This window comes from Heloderma suspectum, chromosome 1 (genome assembly GCF_057233095.1).
Source record: "Heloderma suspectum isolate Gila_16-S chromosome 1, 16-S_ref, whole genome shotgun sequence".
Classification (NCBI taxonomy): Eukaryota; Metazoa; Chordata; class Lepidosauria; order Squamata; family Helodermatidae; genus Heloderma; species Heloderma suspectum.
In genome coordinates, this window is record NC_139458.1 from 417916896 (window position 1) to 417943627 (window position 26732).

The following is a 26732-nucleotide window of genomic DNA, read 5'->3' on the forward strand; positions in this document are numbered from 1 at the left end:
AGGACAAGAGACCTCTTCCAGAAAATTAGAAACATCGGAGGTAAATTCCAGGCAAAAATGAGTATGATTAAAAACAAAGATGGCAAGGACCTAACAGAGGCATAAGAGATCAAGAAAAGGTGGCAAGAATATACAGAAGATCTGTATAGGAAGGATAATAATATCGGGGATAGATTTGACGGTGTAGTCAGTGAGCTAGAGCCAGACATCCTGAAGAGTGAGGTTGAATGGGCCTTAAGAAGCACTGCTAATAACAAGGCAGCAGGAGATGATGGTATCCCAGCTGAACCAATCTTAAACCAGTCCATTGTTCCGTGGTCTGTTCTTACTGTTGCTACTTGGTCGTTATACAGATTCCTCAGGAGGCAGACAAGATGACTTGGTATCCCCATACCCCCAAGAACCTGCCACAGTTTGTTATGATCCACACAGTCAAAGGCTTTAGTATAGACAATACAACAGAAGTAGATGTTTTTCTGAAACTCCCTGGCTTTCTCCATTATCCAGTGGATATTGGTAATTTGGTCTCTAGTTCCTCTGCCTTTTGTAAACGCACCTTGTACATCTGGCAATTCTCGTTCCATGAATTGTTGGAGTCTACCTTGCAAGATCTTGAGCATGACCTTACTGGAATGTGAAATAAGTGCCATTGTTCGATAGTTTGAACATTCTTTAGTGTTTCCCTTTTTTGGTATGGGGATTGATTTTTTCCAATCTGATGGCCATTCTTGTGTTTTCCAAATTTGCTGGCATATGGCATGCATCACCTTGACAGCATCATCTTGCAAGATTTTAAACAGTTCGGCTGGGATATCGTCGTCTCCTGCTGCCTTGTTATTAGCAATGCTTCTTAACGCCCATTCAACCTCACTCTTTAGGATGTCTGGCTCTAGCTCACTGACCACACCATCAAATCTATCCCTGATATTATTATCCTTCCTATACAGATCTTCCATATATTCTTGCCACCTATTCTTGATCTCTTCTGCTTCTGTTAGGTCCTTGCCATTTTTGTTTTTGATCATACCCATTTTTGCCTGGAATTTACCTCCGATGTTTCTAGGGATGTCAGAGAATTTCGCCACGAATCTCGGGGAGGCCAAATGCCAGCGCATTCGGCCCCCCGAAATTGGTGGCGAAACGGTCTGCCACCCCCCCGGGACGGGACTTACCTTGGGCGAATCCTCCCGGCGGCGGTTCGGCGGCTCCGGCGACCTGTCTTCCAATCGGCTGCTGCCACCGCCATTTCCAGTAAAAAAAACCCAACAACAAAACGTGATAGGCTACGTAAAGATTTACGTAGCCTATCACGGCTAGATTTTTAAAAAATACCGTGATAGGCTACATAAATGTTTACGTAGCCTATCACGGCTGAGTAAAAAAAAAAAACCATGGGCGCCACCATTTGCGTACGCGCGGGGTTTTTTGTTTTACTCAGCCGTGATAGGCTACGTAAACATTTACGTAGCCTATCACGGCTGACTGCAGGGACACAAACGGCGGCGGCTATGGCCGCCGCCATTTGCGGGCCTGGCTGGCCAGGATTCGGGGGTGGAGGGATGGAGCACCTCCCCCCCCGGCCAGAATTTCGGGGGGGGGGGAGGGACAGAGCGTCTCCCCCCCCGGCCAGAATTTCGGGGGGAGGGACGGAGCGCCTCCCCCCCACCACGAATCAAATTTCGTTAAAGTTAAGTGACTTTCGTACATCCCTAGATGTTTCTCATTTTCTGGTGGGCTGGATTTGTCCCCAGGCCTTAGTTTCTACATCCCTGTTATACAGTCTAGCACTTTTACTCAGCATCAACAGAGATCCCATTACGCACTTAAAATGTTCACCCATACAGCTGTCAATCCCAGCTATACTTACAGGTAAATAGGTCCCACTGAGTCCAGTAGGGCTTATTTCAAGTAAACATATTTAGGATTAGATGGCAAAGTGATTAGATAGAAACAGGCTGTAAAACTGCTTTGGTTTGATTTTTAACCAGTGTTAGAGTACTCGAGAAGTTCCCCAGGGTGGTAAAAAAGACTAATGTTCTGCTAATTATTTAAAAAGGGAAAATGGGATGACTCAATCAGCTTTAGGGAGTTTTCAAGAAAGGACAAAGGTTAAGTCAAATAGCTGAGAATGGGGAAAGACAAGCATTGCCTTGAAAAGTAGGTTATCAGGGCTTACAAATGGAGGGCAGCTACCTCCAGGGCATCATTTTAGTTCCCTATATTGTTTGGGAACAGAATTTACTTGAGGCTGAACATATGGAGCAAGACAGTAAGGTCAAACAGAATAACAGGACTTCATCATAAAGATATTGAGTAAAGGACTGGATGCGCCTGATTTTGTAAGCTAAGCAGGATCAGCCCTGGTTAGTACTTGGATGGGAGCCTGCCTGGAAATCAGGCTTCCTGCATCGAGCAGTGGGTTGGACTCGATGCTGGTTATTAACTAACATTTAAGATGTTACGTGCTTGGACATACTACTATTCCTGAAGGGAAAAATTATGGAATTAGAGAGGTCACTATATTAGATAAGGAGCCCATAAAATGAATGCGTGTAAGTTAAGGGTACTCCTGTTTTGTTTTAACTAGGCATCTCTGATTGAGAAGCATGTTGACCAGACTAGATCAGACTCTAGGTCTATGACATTTACCTACAACATATCTGGCCCCAGCCTCTTTCAGGGTTTGAGAGTTTTCCAAAGTTGTAATCAGGGATGGCGGAGAATTTCTCCACGAATCTTCGGGAGGCCGAGTGCCGATGCATTCGGCCCCCCGAAATTGGTGGGGAAATTCTCCGCTGCCCCCCCCCCCGGGATGGGACTTACCTTCGGCGAATGTCCCTCTCGGCGGCGGGTCCCGGCGGCGTTTCGGCGGCCAGTCTCCCGACTGGCCGCCGCCGCCGCCGTTACAAAATAAAAAAGTTAAAAAAAACACACACACACACCCGTGATAGGCTACGTGACGATTTACGTAGCCTATCACGGCTAGATTTCCAAAGTCAGCCGTGATAGGCTACGTAAATCGTCATGTAGCCTATCACGGGTGACTTTGGAAAAAAAAAAAGCGCGTACGCAAATGGCAGCGCCCCATGGGCGCCGCCATTTGCGTTCCTTATTTTGGAACGCTATTTGCGTTGCCCTTATTTTCGCCGTAGTCTACGTAAATCTTTACGTAGGCTACCACTGTCCAAATAAGGAATGCAAATGGCGGCACCCATGGGGCGCTGCCATTTGCGTACACGCTTTTTTTTTTCCCCTAAAGTCACCCGTGATAGGCTACGTGACGATTTACGTAGCCTATCACAGCTGACTTTGGAAATCTAGCCGTGATAGGCTACGTAAATCGTCACGTAGCCTATCATGGGTGTGTGTGGTTTTTTTCTGTACTTTTTTTTTTTCGCAGCCGGGGAGACGGGGCGCTCCTCCCCGGCCTGAATTTCGCCGGCGAGGGATGGGGCGCCTCCCCCCCCAGCCTGAATTTTGGCTGGGCGAGGCGGGGCGCCTCCCCCCCTCGCCTGAACTTCGGGGGGAGAAGTGAAGCGCCTCCCCCCCACCGCAAAGCAAGCTGCGGGACGAGGTAAGTCCTTTTTGTCCATCCCTAGTTGTAATTGATCTATTTTTAAAAATCTGCTGCTGAAGTTGTTATGCTGATTTATATTATATTTTAATGGTATATCATTGTATTTTCTGTGTTTCTGTAAGTTGCCCTGAGATCTTTGTTACTGGGAGGCATATAAATATTGTTAATAAATAATGTGGATAAGGCACACTATTAGCCAGAGATTTTTAATAATCCTTTGTAAACATAAACTGGGTAATTTTACAGAAAATAAATTGTTTATTCAGGGAAAACAGAATAAAACATAATTAATTGGATCCAGCCTTAGTCATGGATAGGGAGACATTTTTCTCCCCCTCTCATAATACTAGAATTTGGGATCATCCTATTGGGAGATTCAAGACGGATAAAAGGAGGTACTTCTTCACACAGTAAAGAGTTAAACTGTGGAATTTGCTACCACAAGATGTAGTGATAGCCTCCAGTTTGAATGGTTTTAAGGGGATTGGACAAATTCATGGAGGAGAAGGCTATCAATGGCTACTAGTCCTGATGGCTATATGCTATATCCAGTATCAGAGACAGTGTGTCTGTGTACACTAGTTCCTGGGAACCACTAGTGGGAGGGTAATATTGCACTTACGTTCTACTTGTGAGCTTCCCACAAGCAGCTGGCTGACCACTGTGAACAGAACGCTGGACTAGATAGACCCTTGGTCTGATCCAGCGTGGCTGTTCTTATGTTCATACTGAGAGCAGACCCACTGAAATCTATGAAAATCGTTAGTCATGCCTTGGATTTCAATGGGTCTTCCCTCAGTATGACTAAGGCTGGATCTAACCCAATATCAGCTATGTAAGAAGATAAACACAAAGGACACAATCCAGCAAAAGTTTAAACACTTAAGGCTATGCACTTGCTCACGTGGAGGTCACACTGAGGTCAGTGGGCCTTACTCCCAAATAAGTATAGAACCAAGCTGCATGTCTCAATGGCATATGCATAAACTCCTCCAACAGAAAACAAAGCGCTTAGTTTTGGTTGGCTTCTGCCCAAAAGTATGCTGCTAATTTAGCTAGAGGTTCAAAGTGCTATAGCAGGGCAAGATTCTTAAGGACACTTCCAGATGGAAGGCTCCTAGCACTACTAATCCAAAGACATTGTGGTGGTGTTCTATTTTTCCCTCAATAGGATTTTTGAGAAGAGAAAAAAGTTGGAAATGGTGGGAAAACACGGAAGGGTTACAAGTTCAAAGTAGTATCTGGACACCCCACCCCCAATAAAATTCTGTGAATGAGCCATGGAAATTATACAATAAGAGCTTCAGCTGGGGGCCAAAATAGACATGTAATCTAACAGCTATGTCTTTTTTTCATGCTTAATCTACAGTAGCTGCAGGGGGTCCAATCTGGATCAAGACCCTAGTGTGGGGGTCAGGGGGGCTTTTATGATTTGGATCAGTTCCTCTGAGCCTACTCTAGAGTTAAAATGAAAACAACATCACTGCTAGATATGGATTTCAAGTAATGTCTGTATTGGCCCTGGAAGTATCCTGTTCTTCTTCGTGGTCTCTGTGCATCACACATATGGGCTCTGCGCCTGCGCGGAGCCTCAGTTCGGGAAAAACTTCTGTAGCTAAGGCATTTTAGGCGGGAACCCTCCCCACCATCCACTGCTCATGTCCCTAAGGGTTCCCACCTATTCCCTCAGTTCTCTTTTGACCTCCATAGCAGCAGCCTCGTAGGGAAACTTCTCGTTCGATCAGTTTGTCTGAGCGTTGTATTTGGCGTTTTATTCTTATTGTTTGATTTTTCTTTCCTTTCATCATTTTTTCTCTCATTGTTTGAATTTTGTTTCTTCTATTTACTGTGATCTTCTGATCACCCGCAAGGGTGTATGGCCCTCAGGGCCCCCTTTAGGAAATGTGTGCAGCGCGGGAGTAAGCTACCTCAGTCAGATGGCCACTCTTTATGCCTGTTTTGCCTAGGAGAAGGGCATGTAGTAGAATCATGCCCCAGTTGCCAAGCCTTCTCCAAACAAGCGAGGTGCAATCGCTCAGATAGGATAAAGGCAGTACTTTGGCGAAAGGCACTTGAATTGGTTGACAACAAAGATTCTGCTATGTCAAAAGAGCCCTCAGCCCCATTATCATCAGCTCAACTGACAGAGGCAGCACCCATTTCCAAGATTCCACAGATAGGGTGTGATTCTCCTCAGCACCCTGTCCAGCATGCTCCCAACACAGCTAACTTGCCACTGACACCCAGTCGATCTTTGGCCATAACCTTAGCCAAAAAACTGACAAAAAAGGCTGAGTTCTAAGCAGACCAGTATGGGAGGGGCTGAGCCCAAGAAGAAAAAGAGGAAATCCTCTAAGAACTTTACTGAGGAAGGTCGGGATTGACCAAATGTATCTGAATCTGTTGTGAGAGAGCCCTCTTCAGTCCAAGGCACTCACAACTCTCCAGATCCATCTTCTGATTATCAGATTCGACAGCCGTCGGCTCCTTGGGTTCAAGCCCTGCTGGTTTCTCCACAGCCGTCTTCAGCACCGGAGTTGGACACCCGTCCTGACGCTTTGACGTAGGAAGGCGAGATACGAGATCTCTTGCCAGCGCCTCCTCCTGTGTTCAGTGGAGACTGTCTGTTCAGGACAGACATGGATCACCAAACTCATTATTTTTGATGTTTTCTGCCCATGGATATCCACCTCCCTATTGCTACCCTCAGGATCAATCTCGTTCTCCACCAGGATGGGTTCGTCGGTCGGATTGGGACTTCTACAATGCCATCTATCCCAATACCTATCAGGATCAACATTATTAGCAGTGGAAGTATCCAGAAGAGGAACACTATTATCAGCGACCATCAGTGACAATATCAATACCACCTAACAATGAGGGTATCTTCCTTGCCCCACCTTTGATCTCTAGAACCTGCAATCCACCTCCTGGGGTTGTAGCTGACAAGCACCAACCCTTCAATACCATTAGGGAATGTGGCGAGGATGGAGCAGAAGTGTGGGCACCGGTACTGTTGGATGCTGTCCCACCTTTGTCTCAAACACCACGACTTGTTGACTCTATACATTCTCCTCCTCAGTCAGCATTTCTTTTGAAGGAGTTATCAGATATTACATCACATGATGTAATGTGATGTAAGTGCCAGTCGGTATCAGAGACTGTATCAGGAAAGTGGCTGATTGCTCTGACACAGCCATCAGAATCTCCTGTGATTACTTGTCTGAGTCCACATCACTCTCTTCTTGTCAATCTTCTGTCTCCTCCCCTGATGTAGCGGTGGCGATGCAAGAGGTTATTTCCCCATCAGAGGATCTGGGACAGTTTTCTGCACAGATTCTTAGGATGGATCAGTCTTTGGGTTTATTGACACAGCAAGCAGCTCCTTCAGTGCAGGATCCGGTATTTGATGCAGTAAACAGTGGTGTAGTGGAGGCAGGGCTCGCTGGGACACAGCCCTGGCACTTTTTCATTAGCAGGGACTCTGATGTCATCCGCCATCCCCCTCAGAATTCCCTGTTCCCTCTGAGCTTAGCTGCGTTCCTCACTGTAGCTGTGGGGGGAATAAATTTTCCAAGCAACAATATATTGTTCCATGTTGGAATGCAAAGTATTTGGGATGACTTGGTCTGGAATGGGCAGTTAAGACCTATTCGCTTTACCAAAGACATGCTCCTGGTGGAGCTGAAAACTCCTAGAACTGGTTTGTTGATATGGATCGACACAGCTGCCTGAAATTCTTGGACTGCCCTTGGAGACTGTCACAGTGAGCTGCATTTCCAAATTTACCACTACACCACTGTGTGTGTGTGTGTGTGTGTGCGCACGTGTGTGTGGTTCAATCCAGCTTGGTGTGTGGATGTTTCTGTTGGAGGAGGAGATATAATGAAGGAGCTTAGGGAAGGCTAATGGGTAATGTTGGGGTGCTAAGGGAGTGTGCAAGGGGGCTGTTTAAATGAGAAGGGATCTGTCCATGACGGCTGAGTTGAGAGGGTGAAGCTTCCATAGAGTATCATATTTTGAAAACCTAAAATGTTTGTGTTTGAGTGGGTGAGTGGGTGGGGGTGGGGTGAAAAAGATTTCAACACCCCTGCATTTTTTCTCAGACATCCAATTGCAATACTACTGCCTTACTCTCAGCTGCACTGTTTTTGGATCCCAGTTGAAGGCTGTATATCTTAAAAGGTTGTATAACCTTAGAAGGGGGTGTTGCTGTGAGGAGGCGTGGCTGTGACTGTCACAAAGGGACCCTGCACTTCTGAATTTGCCAGTACATTACTGGCAGTAAATACAGATTCAGCTCGGCCAGCATCGATTCCAATGCTGCCTGCATTGTTGAGTGATCACACAGTTGTGGAAAAGCCCCTTATCTACATCCAAACATTTAGAGGTATTATATAAGATCCAAGAGGCAGACGCTGAGTTCTTGTTCCAACATCTGGCACCTAATTCCATTATAGTAGAGGCTGCTTTGGGAAAATCTTGACAACAGCATTCCTCCCCTGTTGACAGGGAGGGACATCAGCCTAATCTTTTAGGCAGATGCCTATATTCCTTGGCATCAGGGGGACTTAAAGTTGCTAATTACCAGGCAGCAATGTCGGTTTATCAACTCCTATTATGGGATAAGGTTAGTGAACGTATGGATTATCTCCCAGATGGTAAGAAGGAGTTGATACACCTGTTTTATGCGGAAGCCCAAAAGTTATTGATTAAACTGATTTCCTGGCTGCAGTCAGTGTCTGCAGTAATCTTTGCGCCTAGAAAGACAAAGTCTGTCACTGCCTCCACGTTTTCTCCCTCTATCTTTCTGAACAGCCAGGAAATCAGAAGACGTTTACTTCTTGGGAGGAGAGCAATGACAAATCTATAAAATAGTGAAGAGCAGAGACATCACACTGACAACAAAGGTCCGCATAGTTCAAGCAATGGTATTCCCCGTAGCTATGGCTGTGAGAGCTGGACCATAAGGAAAGCTGAGTTAAGGAAGTTAGATGCTTTTGCACTGTGGTGCTGGAGGAAAATTCTGAGAGTGCCTTGGACTGCAGGAAGATCAAACCAGTCCATACTCCAGGAAATAAAGCCAGACTGCTCACTTGAGGGAAGGATATTAAAGGCAAAACTGAAGTACTTTGGCCACATCATGAGAAGACAGGATACCCTGGAGAAGATGCTGATGCTAGGGAAAGTGGAAGGCAAAAGAAAGAGGGGCTGACCAAGAGCAAGATGGATGGATGATATTCTGGAGGTGGTGGACTTGACCTTGGGGGAGCTGGGGGTGGTGACGGCCGACAGGAAGCTCTGGCATGGGCTGGTCCATGAAGTCACGAAGAGTCGGAAGTGACTGAACAAATAAACAACAAGGATTCCTTAGAAGACCTCACCCCATGCCCCACCCGCTTCCTCCAACCACTGATCATCTGGTGGTTTCCCAGCTTTTGTGCAGTTTTCTCCCCATTCTAAAAGGTTGAAATGCCTCACCTAAGGCTTAGTTATTGGCAGATAAAGGAGAAGTGTTTGGCACATAAAGGGTATTGTGACTGGGAAGTTTCCAGCTGTGTAAGGCAAACCAAAGAATCTGTGTGGTATACAAGACAGATCGTTAGCATTCGACTTGGACTGAGGAGATAAGGCTTTGAACCGCACTCAGCCATGAACCTCACTCCATTGCCTTGGACAAATCTCTCCTTACTATCTCTCAGCCTAACCTACTTTACAGGCCTGTACTAAGGGAAACTGCACATTTTCTCTCCAGTGGAAAGGCAAGATGCTATTAATATACTGCCTTCTGCCAATGCACTCAGGGCAGTTCAGCTTAAAATCGTGGCAAATAATTCAATAGACACAATACAAAATGGAAAAAAGCAGAAAAATAAGCAAATTCAGGTTCCATGGCCGATCCATGGGTGAGTTCTGAGAGTGAGAGGAGCCAAATGGCAAAGGGACCCAGCCAAGCCAATGGAAGGGGACTTTGCTCTCACACTTCTCCCTCTGTTGCAGCCAGGTAGAAGTTAATCCAAAATGTCAGTATAACATGAATCACTGCCATGCACCAAACAGCATAAATGCTTAATTTTTTATTGGCAAACAAATTCATTTCTGAATATCCAAGATACATTTATGCACATGCTACTTTAAATGGGCAAGCCAATGACGATCAAATACTAGAAGAATTTTGCTATTTGATTTGTTTTCTCCCATAAGAGTTTGTGCCTACAAGACGACATTTTGTTAGGTACAGTGGCTTGTAGTCCAGATTCTTCAAAGCCATAAGATGAAGTGCTCTAGTAAACACACATGAATAGAGTACCAGATGATTAAATTAGTAGACAATCTACAGCCTTCCCCCTTCTGCACATTGGGTCTTCATGCTCTCTGTGCAGTATGGTAATAGAACTGTAGCGTTAACATGTTTGCTCCGCTACCACCTTAGAGCTAAACTACACAGAATGCTAAAAACATAACTAGGAACCATGGCAGTTTTTAAACAATAGCAGCAAGTGCATTCTTATTGGAATCGCAGTAGGAAGGATGGGAGGTTTAACTATTTTATCCCCTGCTATAGTCCTGATGAAAATCACCCCCATGCCTATTAGCAAAAAAGCTCTCAATTGACGCCAATGGGAGCTCCCCCCGCCCCCCAGGGGTTGGATCATGGCAAAGGAGAAAAGAGTTAAACCTCCCTGCTCTGCCTGCTGCAGTCCTGACAAATTAGATCCCTCCATGCATATTAATGTGTGCATTTTTGTGAACTGACCTGGTTCCTAATGACACATACAGGGTCATGTGTAGTTTTGCCCATAGACTTAGCCCAGATTTCTATAATCCTTGCTCAGGGCAACAATGATACATTCATTTACGTAAATGGAAGGCAATGGTCATATGAAGTGGCACTCCAAGAACACTATTTACAATAAAGTCCTCCTTGGTAGCCCAAGAAATCTTGTAAACACAGAAACTCACTATAAAATTTACATATGCATAATGCTGCATATTTAAGCACTAACTTAAATTATGAATAAAAGAAATCACAAGTGCATAGAGACAATCACTACCAAAACCTTCTAACTGCCACTTGAGTATCCACAAAAAGTGTAATGCATCCTCCATGAGACAGACAGATGCTCGCACTAAACTAGTAAGCAGCTTTTCTGTTTTGGTAGGAACAGCAAAAATTGGCCCAGTCCAAAGAAGGGCCAATTTTGTGCACTGTGTATTCTTAAGGAAATCTACACAAAAGAAGCATGGGATGGCAAGGGGTTGGACTTAATGGTCTTGTAGGCCCCTTCCAACCCTATGATTCTATGGTAAATAGAATACCGATGCCTATCTCCACAAGTATTTTTCTGGTGGTTGGCTAATACATTCCACGAGAGGTCTGCCCATTTCAGCCCAGTGTTTTACTGATCTAGGGCCAGCTTTGAAATCCAGTTTACTCTTTGCTGTGCCCAAAATTCAATGGTTCTTTGATCACTTTGGATATTGAATTGTGGCAAGATAGCACTTGGGCTATTTAACCTTTCATTGTAAATAGACTAATCCCAGTAATGCCACCAAGTGGAAAATAATTCATTGTGCCATTCAGACATACAGATGGCTGTCATGAGGATGGGAAGAGAGGAGGAAGGGACATGAATCATCTTGGCATTTTGGAAATTAAGCATAGAATATTGGGATTAGGCAAGTGGAGTTTGGATATTACTGTCAGAAATGGACTCTCAACTCTTTGCCTTGGCTAGACAGTATTAGCCAGGCTAACCTGAATGCAGCTATTTTGCTCGTTTTAAATCCCATATTCAGTACCCAGTGGCCACTGTGTTGCATCATGAGGCTGTGGAACAGCAAGGCACAATCATCTGCATTCTAAAGGTAGCAGTGAATCCAAATCTAAAGATACCCCTAATATCCTGAGCTGAAAACCTAAAGTGGGATTAGGAGATTCTAGGGGAGCATTTTTCCTTTTAATGTTTAAAGTGGGACTTGTGGGCCAAGCTGATCCCCACAAGATCTGTTCTTTAACTTGCCTTCCTAACTCCAAAAATTTCAAGCACAGTCAACAAGATCCTGACATTTTTTGCAGAGGACATTTGCATATTAGGATGCTTAGCCCAACTACCTTTTTGTATTACTGAGGCCGCATTGACAGGGACATCTGCAGAAAATTAGCACACAATCTTCGCACACCTTCAAGCAGATGCTTATTAATATTCCAGCCCTGCTAGCACCACCTCAGAAGAAACTAAAGCCAAAGTCATTGGAAAGACTCCAACTGATTTCAGCTTGTGAACCAAGTCTTTAAAACACGGTTATCACCTCCAAAATAAGCCAGTACTCCAATGATGCAGGCTCTGAAGACCAGAAAAGCTGATTTTCAAAAGCGAAACTCAATAAGTACTATTAAGACTTTGACCAAGCAAAGTGTTCTTTTAAACAGACACAATGAGTTAGTTTTCAAACATTTAAAAAGTCAAAGCAAATCCCCCCAACACAAAAAGCAATAAAAAGTTGCACTTCTTGTTTCTGACACTAGCTTCAGTATGCTAGCAGCAGCAAAGATAGAAGGCCTGTCTGAGGATGATAAACTTTTCTCACAGAGACCATAAGACAAACTGGAAAACATGACCAAATTCTCATAATGAATCACAAGATGGTTTTTACATTCATCCAGTTTGACCTCATGCTGCCCAAGACTTGGTTTTAGCTGATATGGCCTATTCTTCTGCAGAAAAATAGCCACAGGATTTTGAGCAACAGTTTAATAAAGATTTGTGATCCCACAGAAGATGTTAAGCCACCAAAACTGAAGCATCAGACTTTACTGCTGAAAGAGGCCAAAGTCCTATCTTATCTTAAGATAAGATCTTCTATCTATCTATCTATCTATCTATCTATCTATCTATCTAATCTTTATCTATCCACCCACCCATCCTTTTCTTACAGTCATAGTCTACTAGTAGCAGCACTTCCAGTAGTCTCCTATCCAAGGAAATTATCAGGCTCACACCCACTTAGATTCAGCAATGCTGTAGCATCACATCCTCCAGGTTCCCCAAGCCCTAATATTACAGCTTGTGAAGTGAATCCATGTATTGAAGGATTGCTCCCAGAGCCCAGCTGGTTTCAGTGTTCTTGATTTTTCGAGCAAGCTAGAATGAAAAGAAAAGTGGATGATAATGGGAAATAGAGAGATTTCTCTGGGCTACTTAACACACTTGATTACTTTACACTTCATGACTGGAAGCTGTACATGCAAGCTGACTCCTCAGGTGTCATGGGAGTTCTATATGCGGTATTTAAATGAGCTTCCGTCGTGCATTAAAAACGTGGTTGTTCAGGCAGGCATTTGGGGTAGGTTAGGGTATTTAAAAAAAAAAAATTATGGTAGAATTTTATTGTTTTAAATTGTTTTATGGTGTGTTGTACATCGTCCAGAGGGGCTGGGTGACCAGCCAGATGGGCGATTAATAAATTTAATAATAAATAAATAAATAAATAAATATTGTTGGATCCATGGTGGCCCATTCATACATACAAGCTATCACTTAATGTTGCAGTCAAATGATGAACATGCATGTGTGAACTAGACTTCTGGGAAATATATATATAAACAGGATCATAGAGATTCATTTTTTTTTCATATTCACTACGCAGCATGGAAGAATTTGGATTCCTCAGGCTCCCAGTTTTCATAACCAAGGGGTGTGGCGGGGGGAGAAGAGAAGAGAGAAGGAAGGCATCTGTTCCTCATGGCTGCACTGTTTGCGTGATGTGGATTTACAAAATGGGAAGAGTCAATGGAGTGCTCTAAACAAGCTTTGAATGTTTTAAAATTAGAGTACTTGTTTTGCAAATATTCTGATCTGTAGTTTACCTTTGTGTGTGATTAGAAGTGGAGTTCTGGACACAGTTCCCTACTTCTTGTCCCTCTCCAGAGTTCTTATCTGACTCTTCTTCTATGCTTCCCTTCATCACCAGAGAACCAGTGTGGTGTAGTGGCTAGAGTGTTGGACTGGGAGTCGGGAGATCCAGGTTCTAGTCCCTACTCGGCCATGGAAGCTCACTGGGTGACTTTGGGCCAGTCACAGACTCTCAGCCCAACCCACCTCACAGGGTTGTTGCTGTGAGGATAACATGGAGGAGGAGGAGGACTATGTACGCCGCCTTGGGTTCCTTAAGGAGGAAAACAAGGCGGGATATAAATGAACTAACTAACCAACCAACCAACCAACCTACCTTCCTCTAATCCAGAGGTGGGCAACACATGGCCTGAGGGCTGCATACAGCCCCTGCTCCCCCTCTAGTGCAATGCTGCTGTGGCAAAAAAAAAAAAAAAATTGTCACATTAGCACTACAGAGTGCTAAACAGGCCAAATCTGTAGTGCTAACGCAACCATTGTTTTGTTACATTTTTTTTCGGGTACCCCATGAGCATGGCCCATGGGGAGGGTAGGTTGTCATGGGGAGAAAATGGCCCCAAGACTCCCTGAAGTTGCCCATCTCTGCTACAACTCAATGTCACAAGAATCTAAAAGATAAAGGGACTGTGAAAGAGGAAATCAGAATATTTGCAAAGTATATACATCAGTTTTTAAAATTTGCTGAATTTAAGTTGATTTTGTTGGACATTCTTGGAGCAAAATGTGGATACTTTATAAAAACACACACACTAAATACATTCAGCCCTAAATACTGTAGTTAAGAATTATTACCTTAAGAATGTGGCTCTTTGGAAAGCCCAATTTTTCCAACAGCAAACTGATATAGGTGAGATCCATGCAGAAGAAAGGATGCTCTCCTTGTTGAACCTCCATGGTTTTACACACTTTGAGGGACAAAAAGCAAAAGAAAGATGTAAAAAGTGAATTATATTGTTAACCTAACCATTTCCACAAGCCATTTTACTCACTTTTTATCAAGAACCAGAGGCCCTCTGCTGGGCTATAGCTTCACAGTCAACCCTTTATGATGCTTTCGTAGCTCGTCTGAGGTAAGCAAGCAAGCAGAAAGAAGAAATGGCTTACCATTCTTTGCAGCAGTTTCAAAGTCACTGACTGCTAGGCTCCCTCCTTTTTCATTATCTAGAGAGAAAACAGGACTCTTCAAGTTTTGGAGGTAGAGAAGGGGAGAGTACCACTTGCATAACAATCTATAGGTATTCTAAATGGCTAACAAATGGTTAATTCAAGTAGTAAGTGCCCTGTGCATTTGAAGCAGAGCTATTTGGCTTAGTATTTATTGAGGGGGCAATTATGAGCCTGATTCAGACCGCAGGTGGGACTCACATGATTCGAATGCTCCTCCATACAAAAAACAAAAAGAAACCATCCCGGCACAGAGAAAACTAGAATGTCAGGAAGTAGGCTAAGCTAGAAGCATTTCGAACTTTCTACATGGAGGAAGATTCCATATCGTGATCCCTCAATTGTAGTCTAAAGTGGTACAGCCCAGGTATGGTTTATCATCAGTGAGAATTAAGCCACTGTCAAGAGAAGAATCTATAGAAGCTCTCTCATATCATGATAAGTTATCTGCAGCAGGTGTCGGTGGACTTCTGTCAGCATTCCTTGCTGCTATAGGGATAGGGGTTTTGTACTATGTCACTGAACAACTGTCTAGCCGTAGCAACTTCACTGAAAAAATATACAGATGACTGGTCTCCAACTTTACAAATTATGCGCTGCAGTGCCCAGTCAGGAGGGGTGCAGAATCCTGAGGAAGGCAAATCCTTCTCCCCACCCCTCACTACAAGAAGCCAGCTCTGCCAGCTCTCACACTAGTCCTGTCTCAACATCTGCTAGGCAGTGGACCAGTTGTGGGGCGGCATAAATCAGATCTTCCTACATATGTTGACTGCGAGGTGAGAAGTACTGAGTCACAGCAGAGCATTCTGGATGTATCACTGCTAATGCTCCTAAGAATTTATTTTATTTACAACATTTATATACTGCTCCACACCTAAACAGATTCCAGAGCAATGAACAATAAAAGATAAAAGAACACCATATTTAAAAATGGTTTTAAAAAACACAATACCAGTAAAAACCATGGCTAGTCAATCACGGAAGGTTTCTTGAAATACAGATGTTTTCAGGAGGTGCCAAAAACAACACAACTCCCTGCCTCTGATCTCCAGAGGCAAGGAGTTCCATAGAAAGGGGGCTAACAGAATGATAGGGGGAAAGCAACAATGCTCTTTTATTGTAATAATGATATAAGAACTGCAGGGAGCACAACAGAAAAAGATAAAGAAACTCATATTGAGACTCACAGTCGTCTCTGACAACAAGTCTCTAAGCAGAGGTCAAACTAGTTTGGGGAATTCAGGAAACTTAACAATTTTGGGAATAGGAAAGTCAGTTTATAACACTGACTTGTAGGGATGGGTAGAATCAGAAGATCCATAACACCACCCTTGAACCAGAGGCAAGATATGCCATATTCACTCTTAGCAAGTTAGATAGTATTGTGCAGTGAAACAGTGACAAAGTCCAGTCTTAGTCTGTTGCAGCAAAGTCTTTGAAGTTCTGTAGTGCCTTAAAAGACTAACAAATTTGTTGGGTCTTAAAACTTTCATGAACCACAGCCCACTTCAGATGCACAAGTGTGTTATCCTCAGTTGACATATATGGGTACAGAAAGAAGGAGGAAAGGGGAATGTTATTACAAAGCGAGGCCAAAAGTCTCAGCAATGCAAGATATAAGGTGTGCACGGAATCAAATGCAAAAGAACTCCAGTGGAGACAGTAAAAGATGAAGTCAGACTGGAGTGACCCAATCCCAACTGGTAATGAACTGATGAAGCAAGAAGAATAGCAAGATGAACAAGGGGCAACTATTTTCTGTAGTGAAAATATCTCAGTCTCTCTTTATTCCACTGCGTCAGTTCTGAAATGAATTTTAGCTCAGCAGCTTCAAAACAGAGTCTCTCTTTACAGTGTTACACCAAATTAAAACCGTTTTTTAAAAATAAGGATTTTGGGATCTGGTCATGATGATTAAAATACATCTAGCTTAGCAGTTCTGTTCATTGAAGCCAGCTGTGTAAGGTATGAGAACTGTGCTATCATCCACCTTTATACTACTAATACAATCAGAAGCACGCTTACCTATTAAACCAGCATGCACAGCCAAATCATAATAGTAGGAAAAAGCATAAAAATCTATGTTCTTTAATTCTTCTGTCCTCTGAACCTTCTTGGCAAGCAATTTTGCTATTTCATCATAACATGATTGAAAGAGAGGCTTTCCTGAAGGAGAACAAAACATCCATCCATAATAATTCAGTGTTAATGATGAAATTCAAGTACATGAGACTTATTCTCTGCGTATGCATGTTTAGCAAACAGTTTCAGAATACTGTTCAATGGTAAATGAATTGTAATGACATCAGGTAGTCAACAGTAATATATCCTTATTATTGATACTATGGTAATAATTCAATGGTAACATATCCATATTATTTAACAGAGGATAAAATCTCAATATACTATTTTGTAGTCAAAATAAGTCGCAAGCGGTAACTATTGACAGGGCCACTGATTTCAGCTAATTCTCCCCCTTTCATCGTTGATCCCACACCACTCTGGTGAGTCTTTTAACCCTTGGGAACAGCTTTTCAGGTGGCGCAGGGGCTGAGGTGGGGAGGAGAGGGTGGGAAATGTCCTTACAGGAATGTCCTTACTCTTACACTTCTCTGGATCCAGTCCAATGAAAAGAGGTTTCCAAAATCTTCATACGTGAATTCATGACTTTCACACACAAAAATTCTTAATCAAGAAGTCTTCTACCATGAAAAGTCATGTAGTATTTGGAATCAAATATTAAATATGTTGACATGTCATCTTAACATGTTTTATGGATTGTTCTGTCCTTGGCTATAGTCCCAATAAATCAGAACCTGATTTTTTTAACAGCCAGTATTACTCATGAATGGGACAGTGGAAGTTCAGTACATATGACATAAATTGAAGACATCAGAACTTTGGAAAAAGAAATAAACCAACTCATGAAGACTGAAAATACTATATGAAAGTCATTTTAATAGTAATACTATATGTAGAATCCAAATACATGGATGGGGAGGAATAAGCTGAAGCTGAACCCTGACAAGACCGAGGTACTTTTGGTGGGAGACAAGAGGAGGTTGGGGGATGTTGACCTAGTGTTGAATGGGGTACGGCTACCCTTGAAAGACCAGGTCCACAGCCTGGGGGTCATTTTGGACCCAGCTGCCCATGGAGGCTCAGGTGTTAGCTGTGAGCTGGACAGCGCTGTGCCAACTCCATCTGATATGGCGGCTGCACCCTTACCCTCCTGACCATCTGCTCCTATTGGTAGTACATGACCTGGTCTCCTCTTTTAGACTACTGTAATGCGCTCTATGTGGGGTTACCCTTGAAGGTGGTTCGGAAGCTGCAGCTGGTACAGAACACGGCGGCTTGCTTGATTAAAGGCAGCCGCCGGCGAGATCACATCACTCCAGTGCTGAAGGAGTTGCACTGGTTACCAGTTGTTTTCCAGGCCAAATTCAAGGTGTTGGTTTTGACCTTTAAAACCCTATATGGTTCCAGCCCAGCCTATCTTAAGGAGCGCCTCCAGCAACACCAGACAGGCCACTTAACAAGATCAGCCTTGGATGGCTTTCTCTCCGTCCCATCAGCCCGGACAGCTAGACTGGTGGGGACGAGGGAGAGGGCCTTCTCTGTGGTGGCCCCCACTCTCTGGAAGTCCCTCCCTAGGGAACTCCGCCATGCCCCCTCTTTAATGAGCTTCCGCCGCGCATTAAAAACATGGTTGTTCAGGCAGGCATTTGGGGTGGGTTACGGTATTTTTAGAAAAAGGATGTGGAATTTTATTGTTTTAAACTGTTTTATTATATATTCTGTACATCGCCCAGAGTGGCTGGGTGACCAGCCAGATGGGCGATTAATACATTTAATAAATAAATAAATAAATAAATAAAGAATGAATGAATGAATAAATAAATACATCTAAATACTGCATAGCGATAAAAGCCTAGCATACACAGAGTCTGCTTCCAGCAAAGCTGTGTATGCTCTGTGCTTTAAAAAAATTTTTTTTGGCAAAAAAGCAAGGTTACCTATGCAAACTGGAATCATTTTTATTTCACGTACTGTATTCTGTGTCAGCTACTCATTTTAATTATTCATTTTATTTATAACCTGCCCTTCAAAGGCCAGTCAACATTCCCAGGGTGGCTCTCTACAGTTAAAAAATAGAAATATCACAGAAAAAATAAGATACTCAAAATAAAATAAACAAACACAAAATAAAAATTCAACTCAATGAAAACCTCACAGCAGCTTAAAGATTATGAATGTTGGGATTTGGCAATGTTTAGAATTATAGAGTTGGAAGGGGCCATTTGGGCCATCAAGTCCAACCCCCTGCTCACTGCAGGAATCCAGTTTAAAACATTCCTCACAGATGGCTGTCCACTCTCTGCTTGAATACCTCCAGCGAAGGAGAGCCCACCACTTCCCTAGGGAGTTGGATCCATTGTCTGACTACTCTGACTGTTAGGATGCTTTTCCTGATGTTCAATCAAAATCACCCGTCCTGGAACAAGCCACTATTTCATGTCCTACAGTCTTGGATGACAGAGAACAGGCTGTGACCCTCTTCTGTGTAACAACCCTTTAGGTACTTAGTGCTATCATATCCCCCCTCCTCTTCTCAAGACTCTTCTCATATGCAGTTTCTTCAATCATTCCTTGTAGGACTTGGTTTTAAAAGTCTTGGAAAATAAAAAAAAGGTCTTCCTGGTGCTGAAATGATAGCAAGGTAGGCACCAAGTGAGCCTCCCTGGGGAGGGCATTCCACATATAGGGCACCACCACCAGAAAGGCTCTTTCCTCAATTGCTTCTCTCCATGACAGCCTTCTTCTGTATCAACCTGCCCATATGCTGAGATCTATATCTGAGGCTATTTTTTTGGTAGTTCTGCCCCTGGAAGTAAGGCAGCTGGCAAAGAACTATGCAGGACATTGACACCTCTCCCACACTGGAATATCTTATTCAGTAACCCTCTAGCTTCTCATATTTTACTGTGCCATTTCCTAGGCACTTTCAAGCATATTTATAGCACGATAAGGTCTAGAAACTTGCTTTTTAAAAAAACAGAAAATCAAGATTTGTACAATGCTCAATTATGAGTTCAATACTGCATTCAGCACTTGTGTTGAATGTTACATACACTCAGTTCTGGCTATAGGGAAGAGTGCATATGGAACTGTGTTCTATTTGCATGAGAAAGACTCATGGCCATTTGCAAAAATAAAGTCCACTTGTAAACTCCACTGTTGATGGAAATATTGAGAGCAATGGCATTTTGCCAAATAAAGAGGAAACTAGGTTACTATACCTGCCTTCTGCCCTTTAATTTTGTACGTTATCTTAGCGTGCTCCCATTTGCCTTGGAAATCAGCTGGTAAGCAAGGACTTGTTAACTCTTCACCTTCCTTCACTGTAATAGGAAAAAATGCACTGAGACAGAGGAGAAAGGACCAAACAGAGATCTTGCCCTTGATCTTAACAGGCAAAGCATTCCCCCCTGCCCCCCGTTCATTCAGCAGCAAGAATGCTTAAACTTTTCCGATCAACTGCTCCCACTGTGCTCCTCACATCCAGTTCCCGGTGTAGGTCATCCAGCAAGGCAACCAAAGAAGTCTCAGTCCCATATTCTGGCCAAATTACTAATTGAAATGAGTCCAGATAATCAGTATCATCCAGATGCATCTAGAGCTACAATGCCACCACCTTCTTGATCATCTCAGCCAAGAATAGTAGATTTGAGACTGGCCTATAGTTAGACAGATCTTCTGGGTTGAGGAAAGATTTATTACTTATTATGGGACTTATTACTGCCTCTTTTAAGCAACAGAGAGCAACAGGCTTCCACAAAGCACTTCCCTTAGCCATGGCAGCAGTCCCACACTGGCTGATTTAATAAGCCAAGAAGCACAAGGGTCAAGAATACAAGTGGGGGCCCCTACTGCTCCCAATATCAATACCTTGTCCCATCCTTGAGATATACAAGCTGAAAAGAATCCAACACAATTGGATAGCAGTTGCCAAGGTTCCAAGTAGAGAATGTATGTGACCAATATATTACAAATAAAACATCAGATTTTAACATATATTCCTATATGGATACATATTAAGTAGTTTTACTGGGATGATATTTTAAAATATGTCATTACCTAACCTGAGCCCTTGGGATGATGAGTGTAAGAAATCATTTGGTATGGATATAATATGCCAGAATCCATGTTTGTGGGCAATATTTGTGATATGGACAAAATATAGACCAAAAACCCGTCTAGGATTGTCTCCATTTACATCATATATATACAATGAGCAGATTAATCCGAAGGAAATATTATGCACTATGTCTTCTTAGGAGGCTCATGGATTTCATCTGTTGAAAGATTTATGGGAAAATAACGAGATTGTATCTTTTGAGTTTATTAGAGATAGGATGAACCATTCTGTTCCTGAATTGTATACATTTTTTCAAATAAGACATGCCATGGCTGAATTAATTAGAAAAGATGGCAGGACTGCTCCATGCATCAGTAAAGGAGGGATTAAGTGGGAATATTTACAAAATTCTTAGTGAAATGCAAATTAAAGGACCTATGAATTATCAAAAGAAATGGGAAAACGATCTGGGCATTTCTATCACAGAAGAAGTGTGGCACTGGATAGGAGAAAACATAGGTAAAGTATCGATTGCAGCAAATTTGAAAGAGAACTTCTATAAAGACAGTGGATCAATGGTATTTGATACTGTACAAATGGAAGATGCTTTATAATTTATCCCAAGATAATTGCTGGAGATGTGGAAACGCTCATGCAGATTATATGCATATATCTGGGAGCTGTGAAAAAATTAAAAGCTTTGGGCAGTTAGTGTTGTATTACATTGAGGAGATTACAGGCGATAATATTCCAAATGAACCGAATGAAGAGTATTACTAAATTATTTGGAAGGATGCATTGATATAGCTGGTGTTGAGATGACTACAAACTTATTAATAGCACCTAAAATGTCAACTTGAAAAAAAATGGTACCACCTCTCTCAGACTGGTTCTACAGGATTTGGGATATAGCTATAATCATAAACATATATATTCTGTTTGGGCTTGTAAAATCAAATATATGAAAATCAATTTATAAGCAAGTGGTCAATTTGTATTAGTTTCTGGAATGATAAATTGGATGATGTACATCCTTACACGTTGTTTAAAATCTCCTTTGTAGCTCCTTTGTTTTGTTTATAAAGTCGCAATGAAGTGACCAGTGCCAATGCAGGGCATTTATAGGAATGCATGTATTTATACTGGCTATTCATTTGCAATTTCTGTATGCATAATTTTACAATGTGTAATCCTTTTAAGGATGTGTGTTTGTTTAAAAATAAAAAAGAAACTGAACAACCAAACAAGCAACTAAACTAAAAAAAACCCATTCATTAGTACTCAAATAATACTTACAGGCTTGTCCTTGAGCTCCTCCTAAAATTGCCAATCTTGCTGACATTACTCCAAGTCCTAAGTAACTAGAGAAGTGGATAAAAGCAAGATCAAAACAATACTCTAGTACTGAGACTGAATTCAGTTTTACTGTTTGTTAGTATCTGTTAAGCACACATAATCTGTTGAGGATTGGCTCTACACAAACAGATATATACAGAATGCATTGGACTTTGCAGTTATTGAATTTTGAACCTGTCAGAAAACTTGAATTGTTGCTCTACATGAGAGGTAGAAACTTTGCATTATATAAAGAGGAGACTCTTCAGGATTTGGCAGGTACCATTGGAAGTCCAAATTTCTAACTTGCAACAACTCCAACCATGCAGGAAACTAGCGTTCCACTTATACGAACAATTTTATGCTGAATCAGTGGCAGCTGATTTTTTATTTCCCTTTATAAACCTCATTTCACAACATCAGTGAAATGTTTCCATACATACTTGGTCTGCTTTTATAGTATGTGATTTAAATAAAAGTGGTTTGTTGTTGTTGTTGTTCAGTCGTGTCCGACTCTTCGTGACCCCATGGACCATAGCACGCCAGGCCTTCCTGTCTTGCGCTCTCTCCCGGAGCATGCTTAAGTTCATATTCATTGCATCGGTGATGCTATCTAGCCATCTCATCCTCTGCCGTCCCCTTCTCCTTTTGCCTTCAGTCTTTCCCAGCATCAGGGTCTTTTCCAGAGAGTTTTCTCTTCGCATTAGGTGGCCAAAATATTGGAGCTTCAGCTTCAGTATCTGTCCTTCCAATGAGCACTCAGGGTTGATTTCCTTTAGGATGGACTGATTTGACCTCCTTGCAGTCCAGGGGACTCGCAAGAGTCTTCTCCAGCACCACAGTTCGAAAGCATCAATTCTTCGGCGCTCAGCCTTCCTTATAGTCCAGCTCTCACAGCCATACATTACTACTGGGAAAACCATAGCTTTGATTAGACGGACCTTTGTCGGCAAGGTGATGTCTCTGCTTCTTACTATGCTGTCTAGGTTTGCCATAGCTTTCCTCCTAAGGAGCAAGCGTCTTTTAATTTCATGGCTACAGTCACCATCTGCGGTGATCTTGGAGCCCAAGAAAGTAAAATCTGTCACTGCTTCCATTTCTTCCCCTTCTATATACCAGGACGTGATAGGGCCAGATGCCATGATCTTAGTTTTTTTAATGTTGAGTTTCAAAACAGCTTTTGCACTCTCCTCTTTCACCCTCAACAAGAGGCTCTTGAGATCCTCTTCGCTTTCTGCCATTAGGGTGGTATCGTCTGCATATATGAGGTTGTTGATCATTCTCCCAGCAATCTTAATTCCGACCTGTGATTCATCCAACCCGGCATTTCTCATGATGTACTCTGCATATAAGTTAAATAAGCAGGGTGACAATATGCAGCCTTGTTGTACTCCTTTCCCAATTTTGTACCACTCGGTTGTTCCATGTCTGGTTCTTACTGTTGCTTCTTGACCCTCGTACAGGTGATTTAAATAAAAGTGGTTAGATGGGCGAAATGGTAAAATATGCTCCAGGCTTTTGTGGAATGACTCTCACTGCCCAACTGTCATCTTGCTGCATGTTTCTAAATACAAGCAGCATGAAATTGGCCTAAGAAGGATCAGAAGGTAAATATATAATATAGAAGCCATGTTAGTCTTCTATAATAAAAGAAAAACAAATGTGTTTAATGGCACCTTGAGACTAATGTTTAAAAAGCCCCCCCTTTTTTAACAAAATGGCACAAGCTTTGTAGGCAGCAGCCTACTTTGTCAGATGTTCAACCTCAGCATCCAATGAAGTAGATTGTCGCCTACAAAAGCTTTTGCTATTTTGTAATAAAAAGCTTCTCAAACATTAATCTTAAGCTGCCAGCAAACACTTTTCTTTTGAGTAAATATAGTGATGATTTTAAAAGGAGGGTCAGTATACTTAGGACATCTAGAAATGTCCTGGTTCCTGGGAAGAGGGAAAAGTTGGGGAGACAATCTGCTGCATGGACACAAATGTAACCACAAGACTAGGCTGAGGCATCTTCCCCTTCTGCAAGTTAATGGAGCCAGAGACCGGGGGTGAGCAGGGTGAGAGAGACAGACAGACAGACGGAAGGAAGGGAAAAGAAAGAGCCAGAGAAAGAAGGAGCAGAGCAGACAGACAAGCCACAGTGAGTAGCTCACACATAGGGTGCACATTCCTACACAGACACAGATGGGGGGGGCTCCCAGCATTTTTGTGACTGGCTGCTGTATGGAGGTGAGGGGCCAATTTGTAGTGGTACCCCAGGTAGAGATGTGAAGGCCTGGAAAAGAAAACCCAGAAAAATTAGGGAAAAAAACAGATTTTTCTTGTTTTTTTCCTAAGGACCATTCCCCCCTGCCCTCCGCATTGGAAAAATTGAACAGCTTTGGATTATGAAAATATTTTTTTAGAATTTAAGGCAAGGTGTTTATATATTGTTACCAAGCCTTTACTCTCCCCCAAATGATTTCTAAAAACTATGTAATAAGAAGACTTTTACAGAAAGTCCAGAGATGTAAAATGTCTGGAAATAATGAAGCTATGGGGAAATTTTTTTTTACTTCTCTCCGTAAGATTCTCAATATAGTTATTTCTTCCATTTCTTATTAAAATTACTGATCCAATGCATCTTTTACCAATAGACATTTTGGGATGCTCCAAGTTATGCACAGTTTCCCAAGATGTGAACAGAGTCACCATATCATAGTATGGAAAAAATGTACATTCTTTACAGTTTGGGTTTTGTTCTACAGAGTCCTGTGTTTCTGGAATTGTCTTCCTCTTCCTCCAGTTCTTCCTGCTTTTTATGGCTTCTAGGATGATTCAGATGTTTCAGGGACTACTTGCTCATAAAACTAGTATCTGGTATATTAAATTTTTAAAGTATAGTTTATTCAAACAATAATTACAAATTCACTGAGTTCACTTTTTAATGTTTTCATATATAACAATAATTTTATGAGCAAATCAAGTTATACATAATATATGTTTAGGAACACAAAGGCTCCTTTACATTCCTAAAGCAGCCTTCCTCAACCAGGTGCCCTACAGATGTTTTGGACTACAATGCCCAGCATTCCTCAGGCCATCTTGCCTGAGGCTGATAGGAAGTCCAAAGTATCTGGACAGCACCAGGTTGGGGAAAGTTGTCCTAAAGCTACAAAGTGACTTTAGATCTGTAAAGATATAAGCTAAAAAAAAAGAGAAGCATTGCTTATTTTCTCCCAAAATTTCTGTTTAAAACAAATAAACAAAACCAGGAAAACAACTTTTTTCCCCCATGACTTCAAAATTTCGGGAAGTTTTACATCTCTAGCCCTAGGTACTTTTTCAAAATGCCAAATGTGCCCACAGGCCCAAGAAGGTTGGAGACTCCTGATCAACAGCATTTAGCAGTGCAATCTTTTGCATGAGCTTTGAAACTTTTAGGGTTCTTTATAGCTACCAAAAGAACATCATGCCCTTGAAAGGAGAAGAACAAATGACTAGAAAAAACAGAGAGACACAGAATGTATTTGTGTGCACAGTGGACGTGTGTGTGCACAGTGGACGTCTGTGAATTTAAACCCTGGCCTTCAAATTTCTAGCCCTCCTAGCTTACAAACAGCAGTTTAAGAAGTCTGATCTGGGGACTCCCCAGCCCCAGCCAGGTTGTTAGCAATCAGGGGAAGAGTGGTGTTGATTTAGACTACCATACACCCCCCCGTCTGAACAGATGAGGTGTAGAGCTCTAGCTCCTAGACAGGCTTCTCAGACTGAGGAAATATATATGCAGTATCTGTTTGTGTATGTGGTTCCTTATCAAGTTAGGGAAGGATGCACTGAAGACTGTGTGTATTCAGAAATGGTCCCAGCTGGATCAGGGCTACAGTGTCAGGAGAGGGTTTCAAAACCACAGAGATCTTGTTTATGTCTGTTCTCTACACAGCTGCCAGTCCTCTCTCAGGGGTCCTAGATCATGTTTCCCACCCAATGATCTTTGCTCCTGACTTACACATCATTTTTTTCCTCTTTAAATGTTATTCACCCCAAACTCTGACAAAATACTTTTACAAAAGCCAAAACACAGCTGAGTATGTATTCAAGTAAATAATAATTACACAGAATGTGCACAGCGTATTCCAGACACGCTGTTTGGGTTACACTGAAGCAAAATAACACTTTCTTATTCCTAAGTTAACTATTGAACACTTTCACTATTTTTCCATGTTTTATTCTCTGCCAGCTAGTACAAGGTTTTCCTTTTGTTTCTTTCTTCTTCTTTTTTTTGGAGATTGACTTGATTCACACGTCAGGGTGTTTTTAAACCCTGGGTTGTTGTGAATGAAGTGGGAGCAAATATAATGGTTCTTACCACCCGACAGCTCCCACTGCAACCAGGCAGAGCATTTGTGACATGCAAACTGGGTATTCTGAGTTGCTGGGGGAGACACAACCCAGAGTTGTAAACCACAGTTAAACGGGGCATCCCCAAGTTGTTTAGCTCCACCCGGCTGAAACAGGAGCAATTGGACAGCAAGAACCAGCACACTCGCTTGCTCCCCCTTCACTCACAACACAGGTTGTTTTTTAAAAAAAAAAACTGGGCTGTTGTGATATG

The 26732-nt window shown here is 42.4% G+C and overlaps 1 protein-coding gene across 9 annotated transcripts in view; it reads right to left on the bottom strand.

The window, feature by feature from the left end:
* Positions 1-9641: 9641 nt before the first annotated feature.
* ENTPD6 (ectonucleoside triphosphate diphosphohydrolase 6) overlaps positions 9642-26732 on the bottom strand; it is a 39829-nt gene continuing 22738 nt past the window's right edge. For 4 of the 9 annotated variants that reach the window (XM_084829180.1, XM_084829181.1, XM_084829179.1 and 1 more), the window contains 6 exons: positions 22097-22161; positions 19962-20063; positions 16684-16824; positions 14599-14655; positions 14287-14399; positions 9642-12723 (listed from right to left, as the gene is read on the bottom strand). In XM_084829180.1, the coding sequence (XP_084685306.1) occupies positions 12640-12723; positions 14287-14399; positions 14599-14655; positions 16684-16824; positions 19962-20063; positions 22097-22161 (562 nt within the window). In that variant the 3' untranslated portion in view covers positions 9642-12639. Of the gene's footprint in view, positions 12724-14286; positions 14400-14483; positions 14656-16683; positions 16825-19961; positions 20064-22096; positions 22162-26732 lie in introns of all 9 variants that reach the window. The other 5 variants (XR_014786965.1, XR_014786964.1, XR_014786968.1 and 2 more) reach the window with 2 other exon arrangements.